Source organism: Talpa europaea, assembly GCF_964194135.1.
Source record: "Talpa europaea genome assembly, chromosome: 2".
Lineage (NCBI taxonomy): Eukaryota > Metazoa > Chordata > Mammalia > Eulipotyphla > Talpidae > Talpa > Talpa europaea.
This window is the reverse complement of record NC_140068.1, coordinates 125,442,353-125,461,667: the sequence shown is the minus strand read 5'-3', so window position 1 is coordinate 125,461,667 and position 19,315 is coordinate 125,442,353. Positions and strand designations below refer to the sequence as shown.

Sequence of the window (19,315 nt, the reverse complement as noted above, 5' to 3'; positions counted from 1 at the left end):
GAGGTGATCCCTATCTGCAAAGGGGAGGCCTCTCCTACTACCTAGCAAAAGTCCCCATGGGACTGTGTGCCCGATTATTTTGTGGGAACCCACCTGTTAAGGGTGGGCTCTGCTCACTACACATGTCTTGCAGCTTGAGGTTAACCTGTCCCACTCACAAAAGGCCCGCGGGCATGAGGCCACCCCAATCTGCAAAGGGGTGGCCTCCCCCATCACCCCTCAAGTCCTGCGGGCATGAGGCTACCCCAATCCACAAAGGGGTGGCTTCTGCTGTCCTCCTCACAAAAGTCCCACGGGCATGAGGCCACCCCAATGTGCAAAGGGGTGTCCTACTCCTTCCCGCCTCACAAAAGTCCCATGGGCATGAGGCCACCCAATCTGCAGAGGAGTGGCCTCTCCCGTCCCGCCCCTCACAAAATATCCACAGGCCTGAAGCCACCCCAGTGCACAAAGGGGTGGTCTCCCCCTTGCCCCCTCACAAAAGTATGAGGCCACCCCAATCCACAAAGGGGAGAACTCCCCCATCCCCCTCCTCACATAAGTCCTGCAGGCATGAGGCCACCCCAATCCGCAAAGGGGTGGCCTCCCCCGTCGCTCCTCTCGAATGCCCCACAGGTATGAGGCCACCGCAGTCCACAAGGGGGTGGCCTCCACTTGCTGTCTTTGCAAAAGTCCCGTGGGCCTCTGTGCCTGATTATCTTGGGACCACCCCGGATTTGCACAGAGGTGGCCTTCACTGCTTCTTTTACAGAAAGTACCCGTAGAGGGGATGCATGGCTTACTGAGGCAATTTGGGGGTACACACTCCCCCAACCCTGTGGAAAACTGGGCTTGACCAGAAGCCGGGCCGGGGTGGCTGGTGGAGGCCAGGCGGAAGGCGCGCGGGCGCCCCGCGGTGTACATACTGTGCTGGGACATGTGTACATGGGACTGAGATGGCCCCTGTATCACAGCGGAGGCTGGGGTGGCCCCTGGGAGAGGAGGTTTCTATGAATCAGTTGACATCGAGGAAACTTATTTATAGATCGCCCAGGACAGAGGAAGGAGGCAAGGCCAGGGAGTGGTTCCTGGTGTTTCACTTTTGTTTCTGAATAAACCGAACTCACCACGTGGTCGGGCCCTGGGATCTGGGCTCAGGTGCTGCGCTGGGTGTGGGTCCTGCCAGCAGAGGGCAGGCTTCGGGGTGCAAGGTGCTCATTGGCGCTGCCTGTCAGGGCATCCAATCCCCCTCAGCTCTCTGACCTGTGGGGCCTGTGGGCTGCGTGCCGCGCTGGGAGGGCCAGAGTACTGGCTTCCAGCCTAGGCATTTCTCCTCTCACCCTGTTCTTCTGGGGCTCCCACCCAGGCCCCATGAGTCCTCCAGGCTGGCACTCTACCCCTGGTGGCCACAGCAGGGTTCAGATGAAGACCAGCTAAGTGCAGGTGCTTTCCCGAGCAGCCTGGGAAAAACTGGGGCCTCCCAGGCACCTCTGCGCCCCCATGCTTAAACCTTCCCTTCCCCTTGAACACCACAGAACACAACCAGCACACAACACGTTGCTCCCCATTGTTCAGAAATGGGTTTCATTCTCAGCCAAGAGACAGCAGGACTGGTCGCAGCCAGAAGCACACAGCTGCCAGGACAGCACCCCCATGCTCGGGGAAGGGGCAGGAAGGTGGCTGGGGGGCTGACTGTGCACAGGCCGGGAATGGCAGGGAGGCTCGTCGGAGGTGGCACGTGTTGGCGGGGGTGGCTGGGGTGACAGCGTTTGCTTGTAGTTGGGCCACAAGACTCAGAAGGACAGCACAGCCGGCGGTTCCCAGCACCAGAGATGCGCGCTTGCACGTGTGTGTGTGTGCCCGTGTATTTATAGACATGTATAGAGCAGGGCAGGGGCAATACCACCGAGGGGGCACAAGAGTCACCGAGGTCACGCCTGGGGTGTCAGCTCACCGCCACAACAGACTAAAGTCACAGATGAAGGGGGAGGCTTGGGGGCTGGGGGCCAAGTCACAGAACAGCCACCCAGGCAGGCCTGGGAAGAGAGGTGTCCCAAGAAGAGGAGGGGTCTGGTTAGAGGCCGAAGGGGGCCCTGGGGCTCTCAGGTTGGATGGACTTGCCTGACCCGATCAGCTGGCAGCTGGAGAGAAGCAGAGAGAAAACGGGGGAGGGCAGAGAAGGGGGAGAGCTGGGAAGGCAGGTGCAGCCTGGGCTGCAGCGCTGGGGGGGAGGTGGGGAGGGAAGACGAAGCAGGGGAGGGTGTGGGCAGGGGTTCTGGATGAGAGGGGAGGGGGACAGGGAGGGGGGATGCAGGAGCAGGAGCTGGAGCCTCTCCCTGCTCACTCGCCGGCCTCTCACACACACGAGACAGTGCACCCGTGTGCCAGACATGTGATCGGCCCCCTCCGGCTCCCTCCTCTCTGTTCCCCTGTCTTTCAACCCACTGGCCCAGGGTCACCCTTAGTGTCAGGAGTAGGGGGCCTCGGGCCCCACGTGACTCCACCATTTCTGATGGAGAAAGACAGGGGAATACCACTGTTTGCCCCGGAGGGCAGAGCTGAGAGGATGGCTGGAGGGAGCACTGGGGGCCCCCTGGGGTAGGCAGAAAGCACAGTAGTTCCCCATATGGACCCTGGGGAGGCAGGGAGGGCAGGAGGCCAGATGCTAGTGGCCACAGGCTTATAAGTCTAAGAGGGGAGCCTCAGCTGGCTGGGGGACCACAGGTCGTGTAGGTGAGGCTGGGCCCTTCCTGGTGTGGAAAAGCAGAAGAGCAAGCATCAGTGTAGGGGTGCGGGGGCAGGCAGGTCTGTGGGGCGAGTTTTACTGACCAGCTTGGGTAGAACTCAGAGAAGCCGACTTGCCCAGGTCAGCCGACACTGAGGTCCCCTGGCTGAAAAAGGAGAGGTGACACTATGGAACAACAGGCCCAGGTCCCCGGGCCTGCAGGCAGGCTTCGGTGCTTCACCTGGGGCACAGGGACGGCCGTGGCCCTGTGCTGGCGGGAACAGCAACAGCAGGCATGGAGGGCAAGGCGCTCTGTGGCCTGCCTGGTTGCAAGGTGGCTGCGGGCCTAGGGTGTGGCTTGGACCCTCAGGCTTTCCAAAGCCATCAGACAACCTGAGCCTTCCTGAAGGGACTCAGTGCCACAATAAGGAGGAGGGGTCAGACCTCCTCTGCCCTGTGGTGGATCCTGTTCCAAAGCTCCCAAGGTGGCTGCCCTGCCCCAGCAGCACACTCACATAGGGGGATGGGGGCTGCACCCCCAGCATGAATTTTAAGGCTCCCTGAAGGCCTGCTCCCTGACAGCGGCACAAGCGGCCTATCAGCTCAGCACCCTGCGTGACCATCTGCACTGCAGGTCCTCGAGCCTAGAGACTTCCACAGCCAGAGAACATCCACCTCGGTGGAAGGCCCGGGTAAGACAAGTCTCAGTGGCTGTCTTCAGTCGGAGGTACTTTGGGAACCTGGGGTTGGCTTGCCTGTATGAACTTAAGTGTGTGTGTGACCAATATAGGAATCAAATTCTCTCTGAGAGCCAACTTCTGACTGAAGCTTATCTATCACCCTCGCGGCAGATGCCTTCTCTCAAACCTCGGTCCCTTGGAGCTTAGGCCAGATATGTGCCCTAAGCGTCTCATCTTTTACCGCAGCGCTGCGTGGCCTCAATACCAATTGGACAATGGCTCCCATGGGCCGAGCATGGCGCTTTTGACTTCTCCATCCTTACAGACCTAAAGAGTTCTGTCACCGCAATGGAAAATGGTCAGAGATCCCTTAGGGCCAGGCTGTCTTTCTCTTGTGCTCCCGTGCCCCCCTCCAGCCCCTCCCTCCTGAAAACCTGCCACACTCTCCAAGTCTTGAGACTCCTCTCACTCTCCCCCTCTCTGGACCCTCTTCAATGTTCTCTGATCCTCTAGTTCTCAGTCTTCACCTCCTCCAGCTCCCCAATCCGGCCTCCCCTCTTTTTTTCACCTCCTAGCCACCACACCCGTTCTGGGTGGTCCTCTTCTGGGTCCCCTCAGGGAAGTGGCGGGGACTGAAGAGGAATTAGGGTCCATGGTCCTTCCTCTCTGTCTGGTCTCTCCAAGACTGAAAAGCTTCTTGGCTCTTTCACTAACAATCCCACCACCTCCACCAAAGAGTTTCCTTGTCTTACCCAAGCCTGTGACCTTACTTGTCATGATTACATGTGATCTTCTCATCCACCCTGACCTATGAAAAAAGGGAGCAGGTTTTTAGGTCTGCCCAAGACCATGCGGATCAGGTCCCAGTGACTGACACAACCATGGCCCCAGGCTCTGCAGCAGTTCCCAGCCCAGAGCTGGGGTGGGGCTACCAGACTGACACAGGCAGGGCCCCCGGGGCAGGGCTCACCAAGACCATTTTATTACCTGTCTCCTAGCTGGTCTCCAAGCGGCTGTGCACAAAAGTGTAAATTTTGCTAAGCTCAGGGAGATCACCCAGTCTGCCTCAGAAAACCCTGCTGCCTTCCTTAGCCGCCTGACGGAGGCGCTCCAGCGCCATACCAGGCTTGACCCTGACTCAAATGGAGGCTCAACAGTTCTGGCTACCCATTTTATATCTCAGTCAGCTCCTGACATTAATAGAAGCTTAAGAAGTTTGAGAGTCCTCCCCTGAAGGCGCAGATGGCAAAGCGCCGCGCTGTGAGTCTCTCCGAGGCCTCTGCAGTGCCGGTTCCATGCCGGCCGGCCAGCGAGGGTCCCACATGGCACAGCTGACCAATCCTGCCTCGCCCGCTACTCCCCGCAGCAGTGTATTTCGTCAGTCTGCCTGTTCTGTTCCCCACTCTGTCTCTAGTGAATCCTCTCACCCTCCCACGTATCTGGCCTGGACCCCGGTTCTAGTGTAAATGAATAAATAAATCTTTTTTTTTTTTTTTTTTAAAGAAGGCTGAGGACTGTCCTCAAACCCCTATCCAGGATCTGCTGAATATGGCCTTGACAGTATTTAAAAACCGGAAGGAACAGTACAGGGCAGAGAGGGAACCCCGTAGTCTTCAGATGGCTGGGCTTCAAGCTCAGGCCCTGGTAGGGTCTTGAGACCGCCAGGCCATGTTCCTCCAACCACCGCAGTGCCTGCCGGCCGACAGAGGACGACAACGGGCCCCATGGCCCCCAACCGACCACCGCTGGGAGCCTGCTTCAAATGTGGTCGAGAAGGCCACTGGTCCAGACAATGCCCCAACACCTGCCAGGACCGTGCCCCATCTGCAACGTCCAGGGTCACTGGAAAAGTGACTGTCCCTCCATGCCTGGCTGCGGTGGACCAGTCCTTCCAGCCCCTGCAACTCTTGCCACCGGCGGTCTTTGGTTTGGCAGCTGAGGACTGAAGAGGCCCGGACTCATCGACCCCGATAAACTTCAAGGAGCCCAGGGTAACAGTCAAGGTAGCAGGTAAGTCCAACTCCTTTCTGGGCTCTCCTTTAATATGTTGCTGGCCTCCTTCTCTGCAGACCTTCTCTGCCACAATCTCAGCAACACACTGCACAACTCCTCACCTTCCTGGGCTCAAAAGGATACGGTGTCTCCCCGTCCAAAGCCCAACTTTCAGTTCCCACAGCCGTCTATCTGGGTCTTCCACTAACTCCTTCCTCCAAACAGCTGACGGTGGACCACAAACAGGCCATCCGGGACCTTCCCTCCCCTGAATCGGCAGAACAAATCCTTTCCTTCCTAGGTTTGGTCAGATTCTTCCGTCACTGGATCCCTAATTTTGCTTTCCCAGCCAAGCCACTGTACGACACAGCAAAAGCCTCCCTCGAAGGACTTCTCCAATCCCCCGGGGAGGTCTGCAGGGCCTTCCTTTTACTCACACATATCCTCCTTAGGGCACCTGCCCTTGGCCTTCCTGACCCAGAAAAGCCTTTCCTCCTGTGCACAGACGCACGTCGGGGTATGGCGGCAGGCGGCCTTTCCCAACCTCTGGGCCCAGCCCTGTGTCCTGTCGCTTATCTCTCCAAGCAGATGGATCCCACCGTCAGGGGCTGGCAACCTTGCCTTAGAGCCCTGGTGGAGGCAGCTCTACTCACCCGGGAAACCCTCAAACTTACTCTGGGAAGACCTGTCCAAGCACATTCCTTGCACCGCCTTCAGGCCCTCCTGTCTCCCGGCCCACTCTCCACTCTCACTCCTGCCCACTCACAGGACTTCCACGTGCTCTTTCTCGAAAACCCTCTGGCGAGTCTCACTCAGTCAACTTCTCTCAACCCAGCCCCTCTTCTGTCTCTGGCCCCCCTTCTGCCGCTCATTCATGCCCTGAAATCCTGGGCGAAATGCAAACCTCCAGACTGGGTTCGGCCGACTCCCCTTGGTCAGATGCCTACTGGACTCTACCTGTAGGCGGCAGCTCTTGTGAAGGTGTGCGAGGTCAGCGGAGGGCTGCCCAGGCCATGGTTACCCTCGATCACGTCATCGAGGCAGGAAAGCCGCCCGGAGGAACCACTGCCACGGACCAGCGCAGCGGTAGACTTGCAGGACTGTCTCAGGATTGAGAAACTGTGAGGATGCTCAAGGAATCGGCGCATAAATGACAGACAGACACACAAATGACAGACAGACACACTTCAAGAGTGAAGATCTGAATGTAATTTGCTCAAAATCATCATACACTTTTATACCTTTTCCAACAATAGATGATTTCATACAATTTAATTCTTTCTCAGCATAAAATACTTTGTAAGGCATAAGACATCTACTTTGTTATTCATGTTCATGTGATCGCTGTTCCATGACATGGCACAGTAAACGATCTCCAGGTACTGAATCTACACAATCATTTTTGCTTATACAGAACAGCACTCTTTAAGCTAGTTTTTCTTGATTTGTTTCCCAAGACCTCAATTATCAGAAAGCATTGATATTTACCTACTGGCACCTTTTACTTTTAGTGATCACGAGCAATATATTCTCTACATAAGCATTTTGATTTTTATGGTGTTGTCTCATGTGAGAAGTATTATGATTATTATAAAACTACCATTGCCACACACTATTTTCTTTATCATGCATTTCCTGAAACTGATTGTACACATATAAAGAAAAAGCAAAGTAAGTGAAAAGTTGTATGATTATGGACAGGTTGCTAAGTTGTTGCTATTTCTGAAACAATGTCTATCTGGTTAATGGTTAAACTGCTTTGTAGGTAATTCCATCAGGCTTGTTTGCAGGTGACGCCCTTAGCAGCCTTGTTTCCATCAAAGGAGGGGTTAATTACTGGGGGCTTGTTGCCTAAATTAGGCTTATAGGCATGTGTGCCTTGTTTGATCTGAACGCCAAAGTTTATCATGATGAAGCCCCTCGGGGACTGCGCCTGTCTTAGGTCGTCAGGAGTCACAGACATGAGGCTGGCCAGTGCCTTCTTTAGTCTGCCCCCGATCTTACCCGTCATTGACTGTCCAGTCCAGCGCACAGGGGAAGGGGGTCTTACTGTAAGGGCAGGAACTGGACACAGAGCAGGTTTTCTGATCCCATGCAGACTGGGTAAAGCAGTCAGAGTCCTTAGTGGGTTTTTGCAGGTTTTTTATTTGGGGTTCACCAGGCATATGGCAGGCAGGGGTGCTGGCTGGGGGGCTGGGAGGCTGGCAGGCCTCCCAGCCCCCAGCAAGTCTTCACTCTATCTGGGCTCTCTGGCGTTCTTTCTGCTGCTTTTCCGCTTCGGCTTCTACTGCTGCTACTGCTGCTGCTGCTGGCTGGGGCTGCTGGCGTCCCCCCGTGACGCCGCCCTTAAAAAGCACAGTCTTAACTCAGCTGAATCCCATCTACCTATGCCCACACCCTATTCCAGGTGCCCGCCATCAGGCATGCATTCAGGAAAAGGATCCATCATCTATCCTGATGGCGGAAGGGCAGAAAAGCCTGACATTTTCTTTACCCTACAGTCCACCCCCTCAGGGTTTTCTGCCATACAGTCTATACATATATATACAATTTTCTAAGCAAACAAACAATGCAGCCATGGCCCACAAAAGCAAATACATCAAATATAACAAAATACAATATAACAAAATACAACAGAACACAAATAAGTCCAGGCAGGGCACCAACCTAGCGCAAAAGACAATTATTGGTACCAGCAGATGAGCCACCAAATCTGCTGCCGAAGGCACTGCTCATACGAGGGAGGGGAATCACTCACGGCATCTACTATATCACACCAGGAGCCGTCAGGCTTCCTGGCCTTCTCTGGCTGTAGTCTCGGCTACAAGGCACACACAGCATCCACCCCCAGGATGCACTAGCTCTGGGATTGGCAATTTTATTCTCTTGGGGGTAATCACCAACCCTCAGGGTTTCTGTCTGCAGTCGCTCCAACACTCGGCCTTCATAGCCACCAATGCGACTCGCAGACCCCTGCACTCAGGCCAACCCACTGCACAAGCACATGGGTCGGGATCCAAACTCTGCATTCGGCTTGGGCTCCACCCCAAGCCACGTTCCCCACCCGTCCCCCAAGGACAGGTTCCTCAGCTCCTCACCCTCACTCAAGAATGAGCAGGGCATCACCCACAGGTGATTTTACGAGACTCACAGGGCTTCAGCATAGTCAGGCTGCTTAACAGCCGCTTAGGGCTTCTCAACTTAGCATCAGTACCAGCTTTTGCTGCCTTAGTTGGCTTTTCTCCTCCACCTGGCTGCTGGGCATGCACAGGCTGCTTTTGGCCATCAAGGCCCACTGGCCACCCCCAGATTCTCAAAAAAAAAAAAAAAAAAAAAAAAAAAAAAAAAACATAACCTGCCAAGGTCCTCCGCCTTCTGGCAGGATTGTCAGTCCAAGTTTATCAGTCCATGTCCATTGGCCTCTCCCTGCGTCAGCAGCGGCCTGCTGCCTCAGGGGTCATTGCCTGGTCCTTTCCGGTGTCGTTGGCTGGTCCTTTCCGGTATTGTTGCCTGGTCCTCTCGGGCATCTCCTCCATGCGAGGTCTCGTCCCACAGCTCCCGGACCGTATCCATCTTCTGTGCCGCCATGGCGCCTCCAGCGTCGTCACAGGCAAACACACAGTCTGTTCTCCTTAGTCCCTCCAGGTCTTCGGAGGGCTCCAATACCCGTCTGCATGGATCTTGCCGACTTACGCCAATTGTAAGGGCAGGAACTGGACACAGAGCAGGTTTTCTGATCCCATGCAGACCGGGTAAAGGAGTCAGAGTCCTTAGTGGGTTTTTGCAGGTTTTTTATTTGGGGTTCACCAGGCATATGGCAGGCAGGGGTGCTGGCTGGGGGGCTGGGAGGCCTGCCAGCAAGTCTTCACTCTATCTGGGCTCTCTGGCGTTCTTTCTGCTGCTTTTCCGCTTCGGCTTCTACTGCTGCTACTGCTGCTGCTGCTGGCTGGGGCTGCTGGCGTCCCCCCTTGACGCCGCCCTTAAAAAGCACAGTCTTAACTCAGCTGAATCCCATCTACCTATGCCCACACCCTACTCCAGGTGCCCGCCATCAGGCATGCATTCAGGAAAAGGATCCATCATCTATCCTGACAGCGGAAGGGCAGAAAAGCCTGACATTTTCTTTACCCTACACTTACTCACTCTGATGTGTCTGAGTGAAAGCCTCCCTCTTTCCAGTAAGTTCACTGGCGTTCAGCGGCAGAGGCTGCCGCAGTTCCCCCTCTATTTTTAAGTTTAAGCTGCATGGCGTACATGTCACGTTTTACCGTTAACCACCTCCCGAAAGGCAGAACTCAGAGCACTTACCGGGGCCCTCACCCTCAGCCACCATAAGAAAGTCACCATCTATACGGATTCAACATATGCCTTCCTTATGGCTCACAGTCCTGCTGCGATTTGGCAGGAAAGGGGGTTCCTCTCCACCCAGGGGTCCCCCATCATGAACGTTAAACTTGCCCTTAAGCTTCTAGCGGCCTTGCAGCTTCCAACTGAAGTCGCCATGATCCACTATGAAGGACACCACACGGACAATTCTTATGTGACCACAGGGAATAACAAGGCTGATGCAGCAACAAGGGCTCCCACCACTCACTCTGCTGCAGATCCTGGTCCTATTCTCTCTCTATCTGTCCCCTCCATCACTCCGACTTAGGAGCCTAATGAACGCCAAATCCTGAGTCTGCTCTTCCACCCCTCCTTGAATGCAAAAGTCTGGCAGCTGTGTTCCCATCGTCAAACCGGTGCTCATGGATCACCTCAAGGGGGAATTCGCCAACCTCCTTCTTCTGAAGCTCACCAGCTGCGTGGACACTTACCCGGACAGGATTGGCAGGTTGATTTTACTCACCTCCCTACTCACAAAAAAGTTAAATATCTGCTCACAACGGTTGATACAATAACAGGTTGGGTCAAGCCCTTCCCCGCAGCTAGAGAAACGGCTCAGGGGGTAACCGAGGCCCTTCTTAACCACATTATCCCATGCGTTGGCCTCCCCACATCTGTCCTATCTGACAATGGTCCAGCTTTTATCTCAAAGATTACTCAGCAGGTCTCCGCAGCTCTGGGTATCACCTGGAAGCTTCACATTCCCCACCACCCGCAATCCTCAGGGAAGGTGGAGCGCGCCAATGAGCTAATCAAGGGTCACCTGACTAAACTCTCCTGAGAGCTCTGCGACTGCTCCAGGAACACGCAGACCGGTACTTACCCAGTCCTGCCCGAATCTCGACCTCCTCAACTGACCTTCCCCACCACTGCATCCAGGAGACCAAGTTCTGCTCAAACCGCTTCAGCCAAAGCCACTGCAGCCTCCATGGACTGGTCCGCACACAGTCATTCTCACCATGCCTATAGTGGTAACACCTCTGGGAGACCCCTCCTGGTACCATCTCTCTCGGGTCAAACGTGCGCCCGAAGACAAACAGTATGTATGTTGTAACCTGGGTCCTACTAGGATGCGCATTTCTTGTCAAAATCTCCCCTAGCTCAGTGTCCTATGTGTAGAATTTCAAAGTTAGGGAGACCTTTGTCTCAGGATACACGGAGACTACCCACTTGGTGGGTACTGCAGAGTGCCCACAGGCCGGATGCACAGCACCCATCACTCTCACCCTAACTCTTTCATCAATGAACAACACTATGAACACCATGTTTTCTTTCTTTTACCATCAAACCTTAGATCATTGCAAGAATACCTACAAAGAATATGGGGGGTGCCCTTGCCCGTCATGTGCAGTGCACCTTCCAGACAAAGGCCGAATGTTCTCTCCATCTGTCATAATACGGGTTTCAATACGAATCAAGTTAACTATACTATTTCAGGTCCTTGGGACCTACGCTGGGTACAGGGAGTCCAAGCCACCGGGTACACAGGCTGGCATTCCTACACAGTGGCAACATTTTCCCATCTCAAGGGACTATGTCCCGACACAAAATGCCACAGTCCAAGTCTCCCAGGACATCCTCCATTCAGAGAAAGTCCTACAAAATCAGCTAACATCATCAGAAAAGACTGAGACGCCCTCAACCTGGATTCGTAAAATACAAAACGCTATACTATTCCTACATAACTCTTTTGGATCTAATACCTTTCTTGTTTCCTCTGTGCTTCCCTTCAGAGGCCTCTACTGGCGGCAGCTCCAATTCATCTCAATACCACTATGATCAAGATTACAGACGCTGCTTGCCAGACTCTCCAACTCTCAGTCGCCCTATGGGACTCCAATCACAGCTACCCCTGCTATCCATCTGCTGCCCTTGTCGGCTTTCATTCCTGCACTTCTAACATTTCGGTTAAAGGTATCTACCCCTCCTTAGAAAAAACCTCTGTGTCTTTAGCATCATCACAAAGACAGCTCCCCTCCCTGGCATAGGCCATGCTCCAAAACCGGCGGGCTCTGGACCTGTAAATGGCTAACAAGGGGGGCACCTGCCTGTTCCTCAGGGAAGAATGTTGTTATTGTATCAATGAATCAGAGATTGTAGAACAAAATGTGGAAGCCTTCATGAAACTACGCAAAGACATGGAAAGGGAAATTGGGGGCTCCATCCCCGCTGACATGGTTTCAAAATCCTATAGTGTCATGGCTCCTCCCACTCTTGGGGCCAATACTAATGATGACTTTACTTTTTTTTTTCTTTTTGCTCCTTGCCTCCTGAAATTCAGACAGGCTCACATTCAGGAAATGTCTCCTACCACCTTTAACCAACTCCTTCTCCACCAACGTTATCGCATCCCTGCAGAAGACCGTCATAACCAGGCCTGAGCCACCCCCTTGGCTCTCTGCCAGACCAGAGAGCAGTGATGAGGGAGCAGCACCTAGAGAAGGGGTTCTCATAAACGGGCTGGCCCAGGACAAAGAGGAGCGGCGAATGTGCGTGGAGGGGCAAGGGGTGGAATGTAGCTACGTCACAATCCCTGGGAACCATCCTTATGTCACATCAAGAGCTGGGTGCTTGATTTGTTGCCCCAGCCCCCCAGGACTAACCCCCTTTCAGGTTTCTCTTGTGGCTGCAGATTACCAACTTGAAGGGGACCCAAGACCATGGGACCCGACCCTGGGAGAGGGTTCAGGCTCGCTTGCTCTGTACTGTACCCCACCTTTAAACACTGAGCGCCTACAAAGCCTACGCTTCCCTAGTAAACTTGAAACGTTGGCAACTGCTCTGGGAGACACTGGGAAGAATTGTTTAGTTTGGTTTTCTGCGGGTTTCTACTCCACGGAGACTTTCCAATTTTTGTCTGACTTCTCCATCTCACATTCTAATTCCTTATGACCCTGGGGCCAGAGTGCCCCCCAATCAGTGCTCTTTGGAGTGATCTGTTTACCCTCTGTGGATCAGATCCCAGCAAACTGACCTTCCCAGTTGGGAATCTTCCCCCAGTCGTCTCAACATGGGTTGCTCAGCTCACCACAGGATAAACAGGCGACTGAAGCATCAATTCTGCTTGAGTCTCCTGAGAAAAAAAAAGCCTTCTGTGTTAGTGCACGTATGCAGACATATGTGAGATTGTAACAGATTGCTCTGAAATGGGCCTGGCTGTGCCCCTGGCTGTCCCCTCACTGCCTCCTTCCATGAGCATCCACTGGTGCAGGAGCTTGAGCAGCGCTGCCTGCTGGCAGCTACTGGGTCATGGCATCCCAGAAGTTCGAGTCTGAAGACTGAGTGAAAATTCCTAAACATTTTTTCTTTAAACCAAGTTATCAGTCCATTTCTTCTGTCATTGGGAGGATGGGACGGGGGGACTACTCACAGCACCTGGTGGAGATGTTGGTGGCATGACGTCAGATGGCAAATCTAACTTGTAAAGTGGGGTGTGAGTGCAGGGGCTTGCCGTTCTCGTGAGCCTCAACTCTCTTTTTCCTCTCCGCAGTTGACAGACTACCAAAGGAAAAACACCTTGGGGTCTCCTGCAGGAGTTAAGGAAAAAAAGAAGAAACATGGCAGTAGGCCAGAGACAACCACTTCCAGTGGTTGTAAGTCATCTGAAGATGTAAGTCTTGCTCAGCCAGGCTGGGAGAGGGGTGCTCCAGGGGCAGCTGAGTGAGAGGTGAAGAGCATGAAAGAAGTGGGTAAGAACCCTGGGTCTGAGTGCGGCCTCTCCGTAGCTCTGCTGGGGATCTGATTTGGGGCAACACTGTTTAAGCTCTTTGTCCACCTGTGAGTCAGGGTGCTACAGCTCTACTTAAATCTAGGCAGCATCCGTGAGAGGATTGTGCATTCATCCCTTCGTGCGGGGCCTGGTGCGCAGTGAGCCTTCAGTACAGGGCGTCGCTATGGACTTCTTGCTCTGGCAATTTCCCTCATCCCCAGCCTCAAGGGGAAGCCAGTCAGTGAGGACACCCTCTCCCTTTAGGGTGGCACAGATGAACCCTGGGTGCTCGGGATTAGGTGACCTCTGAGGTGGGAGTCCGTCTTTGCCACCTGCTTGCTGGGTGATCCCAGGGAAAGTCACGTCCCTCCCGGGCCTCAGTTTCCTCACCTGGAAGATGAAGTTGTTGGGCCAGATCAGTGTCCTCCAGACTGATTTGGTAGCTTTGATCATCTCTTGGTTCATGTTGCTTTCTGCCTCAGGTGAGGTGGTGAGTGGCCGTTTAGAAAGATGGCGCAGGCCGTGGTATGATCCCTCGACCATGTCTCCAGCATCCATCGTCCAGAGCTGCTCTCTCTTTACTTCTCTGACCTTTTTGTCTTCTCTAAGCCACTTTTCTCTTCCTCCCCGCATTCTCTTGTTTTTCTCTTTTCACCTCATGTAGATTCAGGACATTCTGCAGGTGCTGGTGTCCGACCTTAACCGCTCCAATGGGGTAGCGCTCCCCCCATTTGACAGGAGGAAGGTGAGGCTGTGCTGAGACCCCCTCTCTGGCTTGCCCTCTCCCAGCATGCATGCCCGAGGATTGTCTGCTTGGGGTACTTGGCCTCTGGCTGATTTTATGTTGCCATCATTAACCCTCGGTATGTCCACGTCTGCTATTTCACCTGCTTGGTTGATCGTTCTTTTCCTTCCTGCACATCTTTATCATCTTGGAGAAGATACAATACACCGTGAAGGGTGAGAGGTCATTTGGGAAGAGCTTCCAGAGCAGGGGTGTGAGATTTGGGCCTTCCAAGCCTCCAGGGTGAATGCTCAGGGGCCCGTCCTACTGGGAGAGCCTCAATAAACCCCCGCCCCAAACACAGGGCTTGCCCTCTGGGCATGTCCTGCAAAGACCAACAGTCCACACTGCAGTTGATTTTCCAAAGTGATGAATTCATTTTAGCTTAGGAGTAGGAAATGCAAGATTAGGAGAAAAGGGGCTTTTGTTACAGGTGCAAGGACTAAGGTGAGTTTTGTAGCAGAACTGCAAGTGCGTGAGGTTCACCAGAGATAAGTGACTGGGACATCCTCCCCCACTGTCTTTTAAAAATCAACTGGACACTTACCCATCTCCCATGGGCCCTTGGCAGCAGACACTTTGCTAGGCGGCAAGGTGGGATGTGGCAACTGAGGGAGCAGTTGGCTCTGAAGGGTCTGGAGGCTGGAGGGGGTGGCCTTTGAGACTGATGTGTAGAGGTGGGCAGTGTTCATCCCCGTGGAGAACGGGTGACGTGGGAGTCCCGGGCAGAGGGTGGGTGCAGGAGATGATCGGATTTGGAGCCCAGAGAGCGCTTGGCAAGAAGGTAAGGAGGCTGGGGTGCCCTGGGCTGGGGGATGACCTCGTCCTGATGTGGAAGGGGACACTGAGCTTTGGGTCTCCAGCTGTATTGGGTGGCGTCTCATTGTTACTTCTGTCTGTCCTGGCCCATCAGAGTATGGACCGCTCCCTCCAAACAGAGCAACACACCAAGAGCGAGCTGGCCATGAAACTCGGCCAGCTATGGGAGAAGCTGGCAGAGCTGAAGGAGCTGGTAAGGCCTGCGCTAGCTGGGAAGGGCTCGGAGGCCTCTGGGAGGGAGGTCCTTAGGCCAGGACAGAGGTAGCTCCAACTCAGGGCTGGGGGGCACTGATGACCCTGCAGTCCTGCAAGGTCTGTGACCACCTGTGCCCTAGGTTCTGACATGGAGTGGTGGGTTCCTCAGGACTGCAGGTCACCTCCCTGCTGAAGGCATGAGCCAGTAGGGGAGAGACGGAGGAGACGTGGAGACATCCTGGTTCCAGACTTGGCCCGGGTCATGCTTCACTGAACAGGGCTGAGCCTCAGCATCCTTCACTTCAGAGAGAACTAGAAAGCAGTTCTGCTGCGGTGAAGGAAGGGGCCTAGGCAGGTGGCAAAGTCCCACAGTGCCTGCCTCAGGAAGAGGGGCCCGCGCCTGTCCCCCGCATCTATGGGCATAGATCTGTGAGATGACTTGGCGGCAGGAGCCAGCAGCAGCGGTGGTCTCCACTCTGTTGCTCCACCACAAGTCTGTTGTAGCAGTTGCTCCTCAGAATTGCCCTTTTCTGCATGCTTCCTGGGTTATGGGCAGGACCAATGAGGTGCAAGTTCTGAGCTGATTGGTGCTAAGTGGTCCAGTCAGCCAAGGATGAAGATTGTCCAGGGCCTCCCTGGTGGCCTAGTTGTTAAGTCTCGGCACCCATCATCACTACTGCCTGAGTTTGATCCCTGGCTGGGATCTGACCCACAGGGCACAGCAGACCTCTCCTGCCTTGCCAGCTGCTCCCCTCAGCAGTGTGTTTCAGTCAGTCTGCCTGTTCTGCTCACTCTACACCTTTGGCCAATACCCCAGTTCTTCTGCACAAAAAAGGAAAAATAGTCCAACCAGACTTGATGTTGGGACACCCTGAAGAGTGATATAAGCCAGGGTTAGAGGGAGCTGAGGGGCTCTGTTCCAACCTCCAAAGAAAGAAGGGGAAGACTCTGTTCCTGGCCTCTGAATAAAGGAGAACCAGAAGCTGAAAGAAGAAAAGCAGCACCCAGGAGCCAACCTCTGCAGGAGGAAGAGAGGATGAAGACCTCTGTCAGAGACTGGGCCTCCAGTCCGCAGTCTGACATCACCGGAAAGGAGCAAAGGCTCCGGGCCTCATGTCTGAAAGAGCTGTTTGTTGTTGGTGTTGTCCAGCAACTCATAAAGAGCTTTTAACACTTGGTGTCTCTGACACCGGCTGGGATCCCAACTGAAAAGGGTAGTCACGGGGCATGAGGATGGGATGCCAGGATAGGCCGCAGTGGCACCCACCTGCCCGGGCTCTAAGATAAGAGAGCCGCCAAAAAGCCCCAAAGCCAAAACCAAGGGCTGGAGCATTACAGTACCCATACGATAGGGGCCTACAGGCTAGAGCCGATGGAAGGATAGTGCCTGGTAGGGGACTCATCACTGTGGTTCTCAACCGTGTGCACAATTGCAAGAGACTTCAGTCTGGGAACAACCACCTTGGGGGCCTCCCCTGGTGGCGCAGCGGTTGAGTGCTGGGCTGTGAAGCTGCTGCCTCTGCTGCCTGCAGCCTCTGCAGGGCCGGTTCCCGGCTCTATCCCTGGCCGCTGGTGAGGGTCCCACATGGCGGGACAGACCTCTCCTGCCACCCACTGTTCCCCTCAGCAATGTACTTGGGTCCTTCTGCCTGTTCTGCTTCCTGCCCTGGCTCTGGTGAATTCTCTCACCTTCCCGCGCTTCTGACTTTACCTAACGCTTATATGAATAAAAAAAAGAAAAAAATTCTATTTGCAGAACTTCTAACCTCCTGCAACCCCCTGTGCAGAGTAAGCAGGTGCTCTCAGAGACTCCAGCTCCCTTTAGGGTGGCAGGTTCCAGCACACCAGCAGAGGACCTTACACTACTTCAAAGGAAACTGGCACCCCCTGATCACTACAGCACAATTTACAGTAGCCGAGCTGTGGAAGGGGTTGTACATAGATAATAGAATACGACTCATCAAGAAACATAAACTCATGCCATGGGGCAACATGGACGGAGCTAATGGAAATAAGCCCAAAGGAGAAAGACAAAAACGTCACTTAGATATGGATATAGAGAAATTAAACAAAGGGCTAGATTAAACTATCCCTTGAGTCTCCCAGGTGGTGCCTGACTACTGGCTGGGGCTGCAGACCAGCCTAGACTTCTTGGCCTGGCAGCACTGGATGGTGGACTGACCCTCTCTAGTTTGACATCAAACTCATTTGATGACAAAGTCTGACTCCTGCTGACTGAGTGCCCCATTGTCTTGTTTCACCTACACCACCACTGGGTCCCCAGCCTCTGCTGTTTACTGGGTCTGAGATGGATCTTGTACTTGATGCTGCATGTAATTTTTTATTTCTTTGTTTTTAGATGCATTTTTAATTTATTTATGCATACGAGAACTGGGGTACAGGCCAGAGGTGCAGAGGGTGAGAGGATTCACCAGACACAGAGTAGGGAGCAGAATAGGCCAATCCACTGAAATCACCTGCTGAGGGGAGTGGTGGGTGAGACAGGAGAGGTCTGCTGCCCCATGTGGGTTGCTCCCTGGTCAGGAATCAAACTCAGGTCTAAGAAGTGATAGCACTCAGACTTAAACCTTATGCCCCCACGGAGGCCCTGGTTTTTTTTTTTTTTTTAACATCTTTTGATATTATTTAAAATAATAGAAGCACTCCTACTGCTCTACTTTCATAATAAACACGCTCCAGCCCTTGGCTCAGGTCAGGTTTACACGTGTCTTTGTCACCTTTGCTCAGTGTCCATCTCTCATGACAGTGCAAGCTCCATGTCTCCAGAGTCCTCTCTCTGCTGCCATTGTGTCTGCAGGGGAGGCAGCTTGGGGAGGCAGGAGCCAGCCAGGGAGAGGGATGCTGGCAAGTGAAGAGGAGGCAAAGGCAGAGAACACTAGGGAGATGCTCCCTGGTTCACTGAGAAAAGCATTTCTCAAAGTGTGGTTGTGGAATCCTTGAAGTCACCCAGAGCCTGTCACAGGAGCCACGAGGTCAAAACTATTTTCTAAACGTCACTTAGACACCATTGGCTTTTTCACTACTTCGCCATCTGCTGAGGTAAAACTTACTAAAAATGGAGCTTAAATTACTAACTGCAGTTATTCTTCACAACTACTTACCTCAGAAACACAATTCAAAGGCAGTGTCATTTCAAAGTGTCTTGGTTGAAGCATTAAAAATTATCTTCATTATTCTGTCATCCTCAAATCCACATTTTACAGCACCTGATGCGATGACACGCAAGTGCACACACAACACTCCTGTTGCGTCCCCAACTACCATGTGCCAAGAAAAATATTTGCATGAGATGAATTAGACAGTTTTTCTTTTTTTGTAGGTAATTCCATCTGCACATGAAGGAATGAATGACAAAATCTGTGGCTATTTGATTCGGTTAATTAGACAGACATTGTCCTTAAAATGAGTGTGTGCTCCTTTGAGAAAATCAACTGACAATTGCTAACTGAGAGTAACTTCTCCTTGACCAAATATAAGTGCTCAGAAAAAACCAGAATCATGGAAAATTGTGTCCTATCACTAACTTGACAATTTCCAGTACTACTTTTACTTTTTGGATTTGTGGTGAAAAATAAAATGAATTTTTTAAAATAATTTGATTCCAGTGTAATGAACATTGAAGAGCTTTATAATTTGTGGAACAATATATTACTTTACAAAAATCACACATTAAAACTAACTGCAGTTAGTTTTATGCAAGAGAGAACTAAGGAAATGTAACAGAATAAGAAATATTTAATGATATTGTTTCAGGTTTCACTTTGCAAATAACCTGGGAGAAAATACCAGCTGTATAGATTTAATTTAGTATCAAAGTGAAATATTCACAATAATGTGAAAACACTACTCCAACATATTTGTGTGAGGCTGTAGACATTTTTTCATAGACTTCAACCAGAACCACAGCTAAATGCAGAAGGAAACTTGAAAATCCTACTGTCTTCTAATGAGACAGACAAGAAAAAACAATGAGACAGACAAGAAAGACAACTGCAAACATAAACCACGTGAAAGATCCACTCTTC

The 19,315-nt window shown here is 52.8% G+C and overlaps 1 protein-coding gene across 1 annotated transcript in view; it reads right to left on the bottom strand.

Annotated features, from left to right (window-relative positions):
* Nucleotides 1-4,178: 4,178 nt before the first annotated feature.
* LOC311188313 (class I histocompatibility antigen, Gogo-OKO alpha chain-like) overlaps nt 4,179-19,315 on the bottom strand; it is a gene marked incomplete at both ends in the record, with an annotated part of 197,602 nt that continues 182,465 nt past the window's right edge. Inside the window, one exon of the mRNA XM_084259435.1 lies at nt 4,179-4,192. Within this exon, the coding sequence (XP_084115561.1) occupies nt 4,179-4,192 (14 nt within the window). The remainder of the gene's footprint in view (nt 4,193-19,315) is intronic.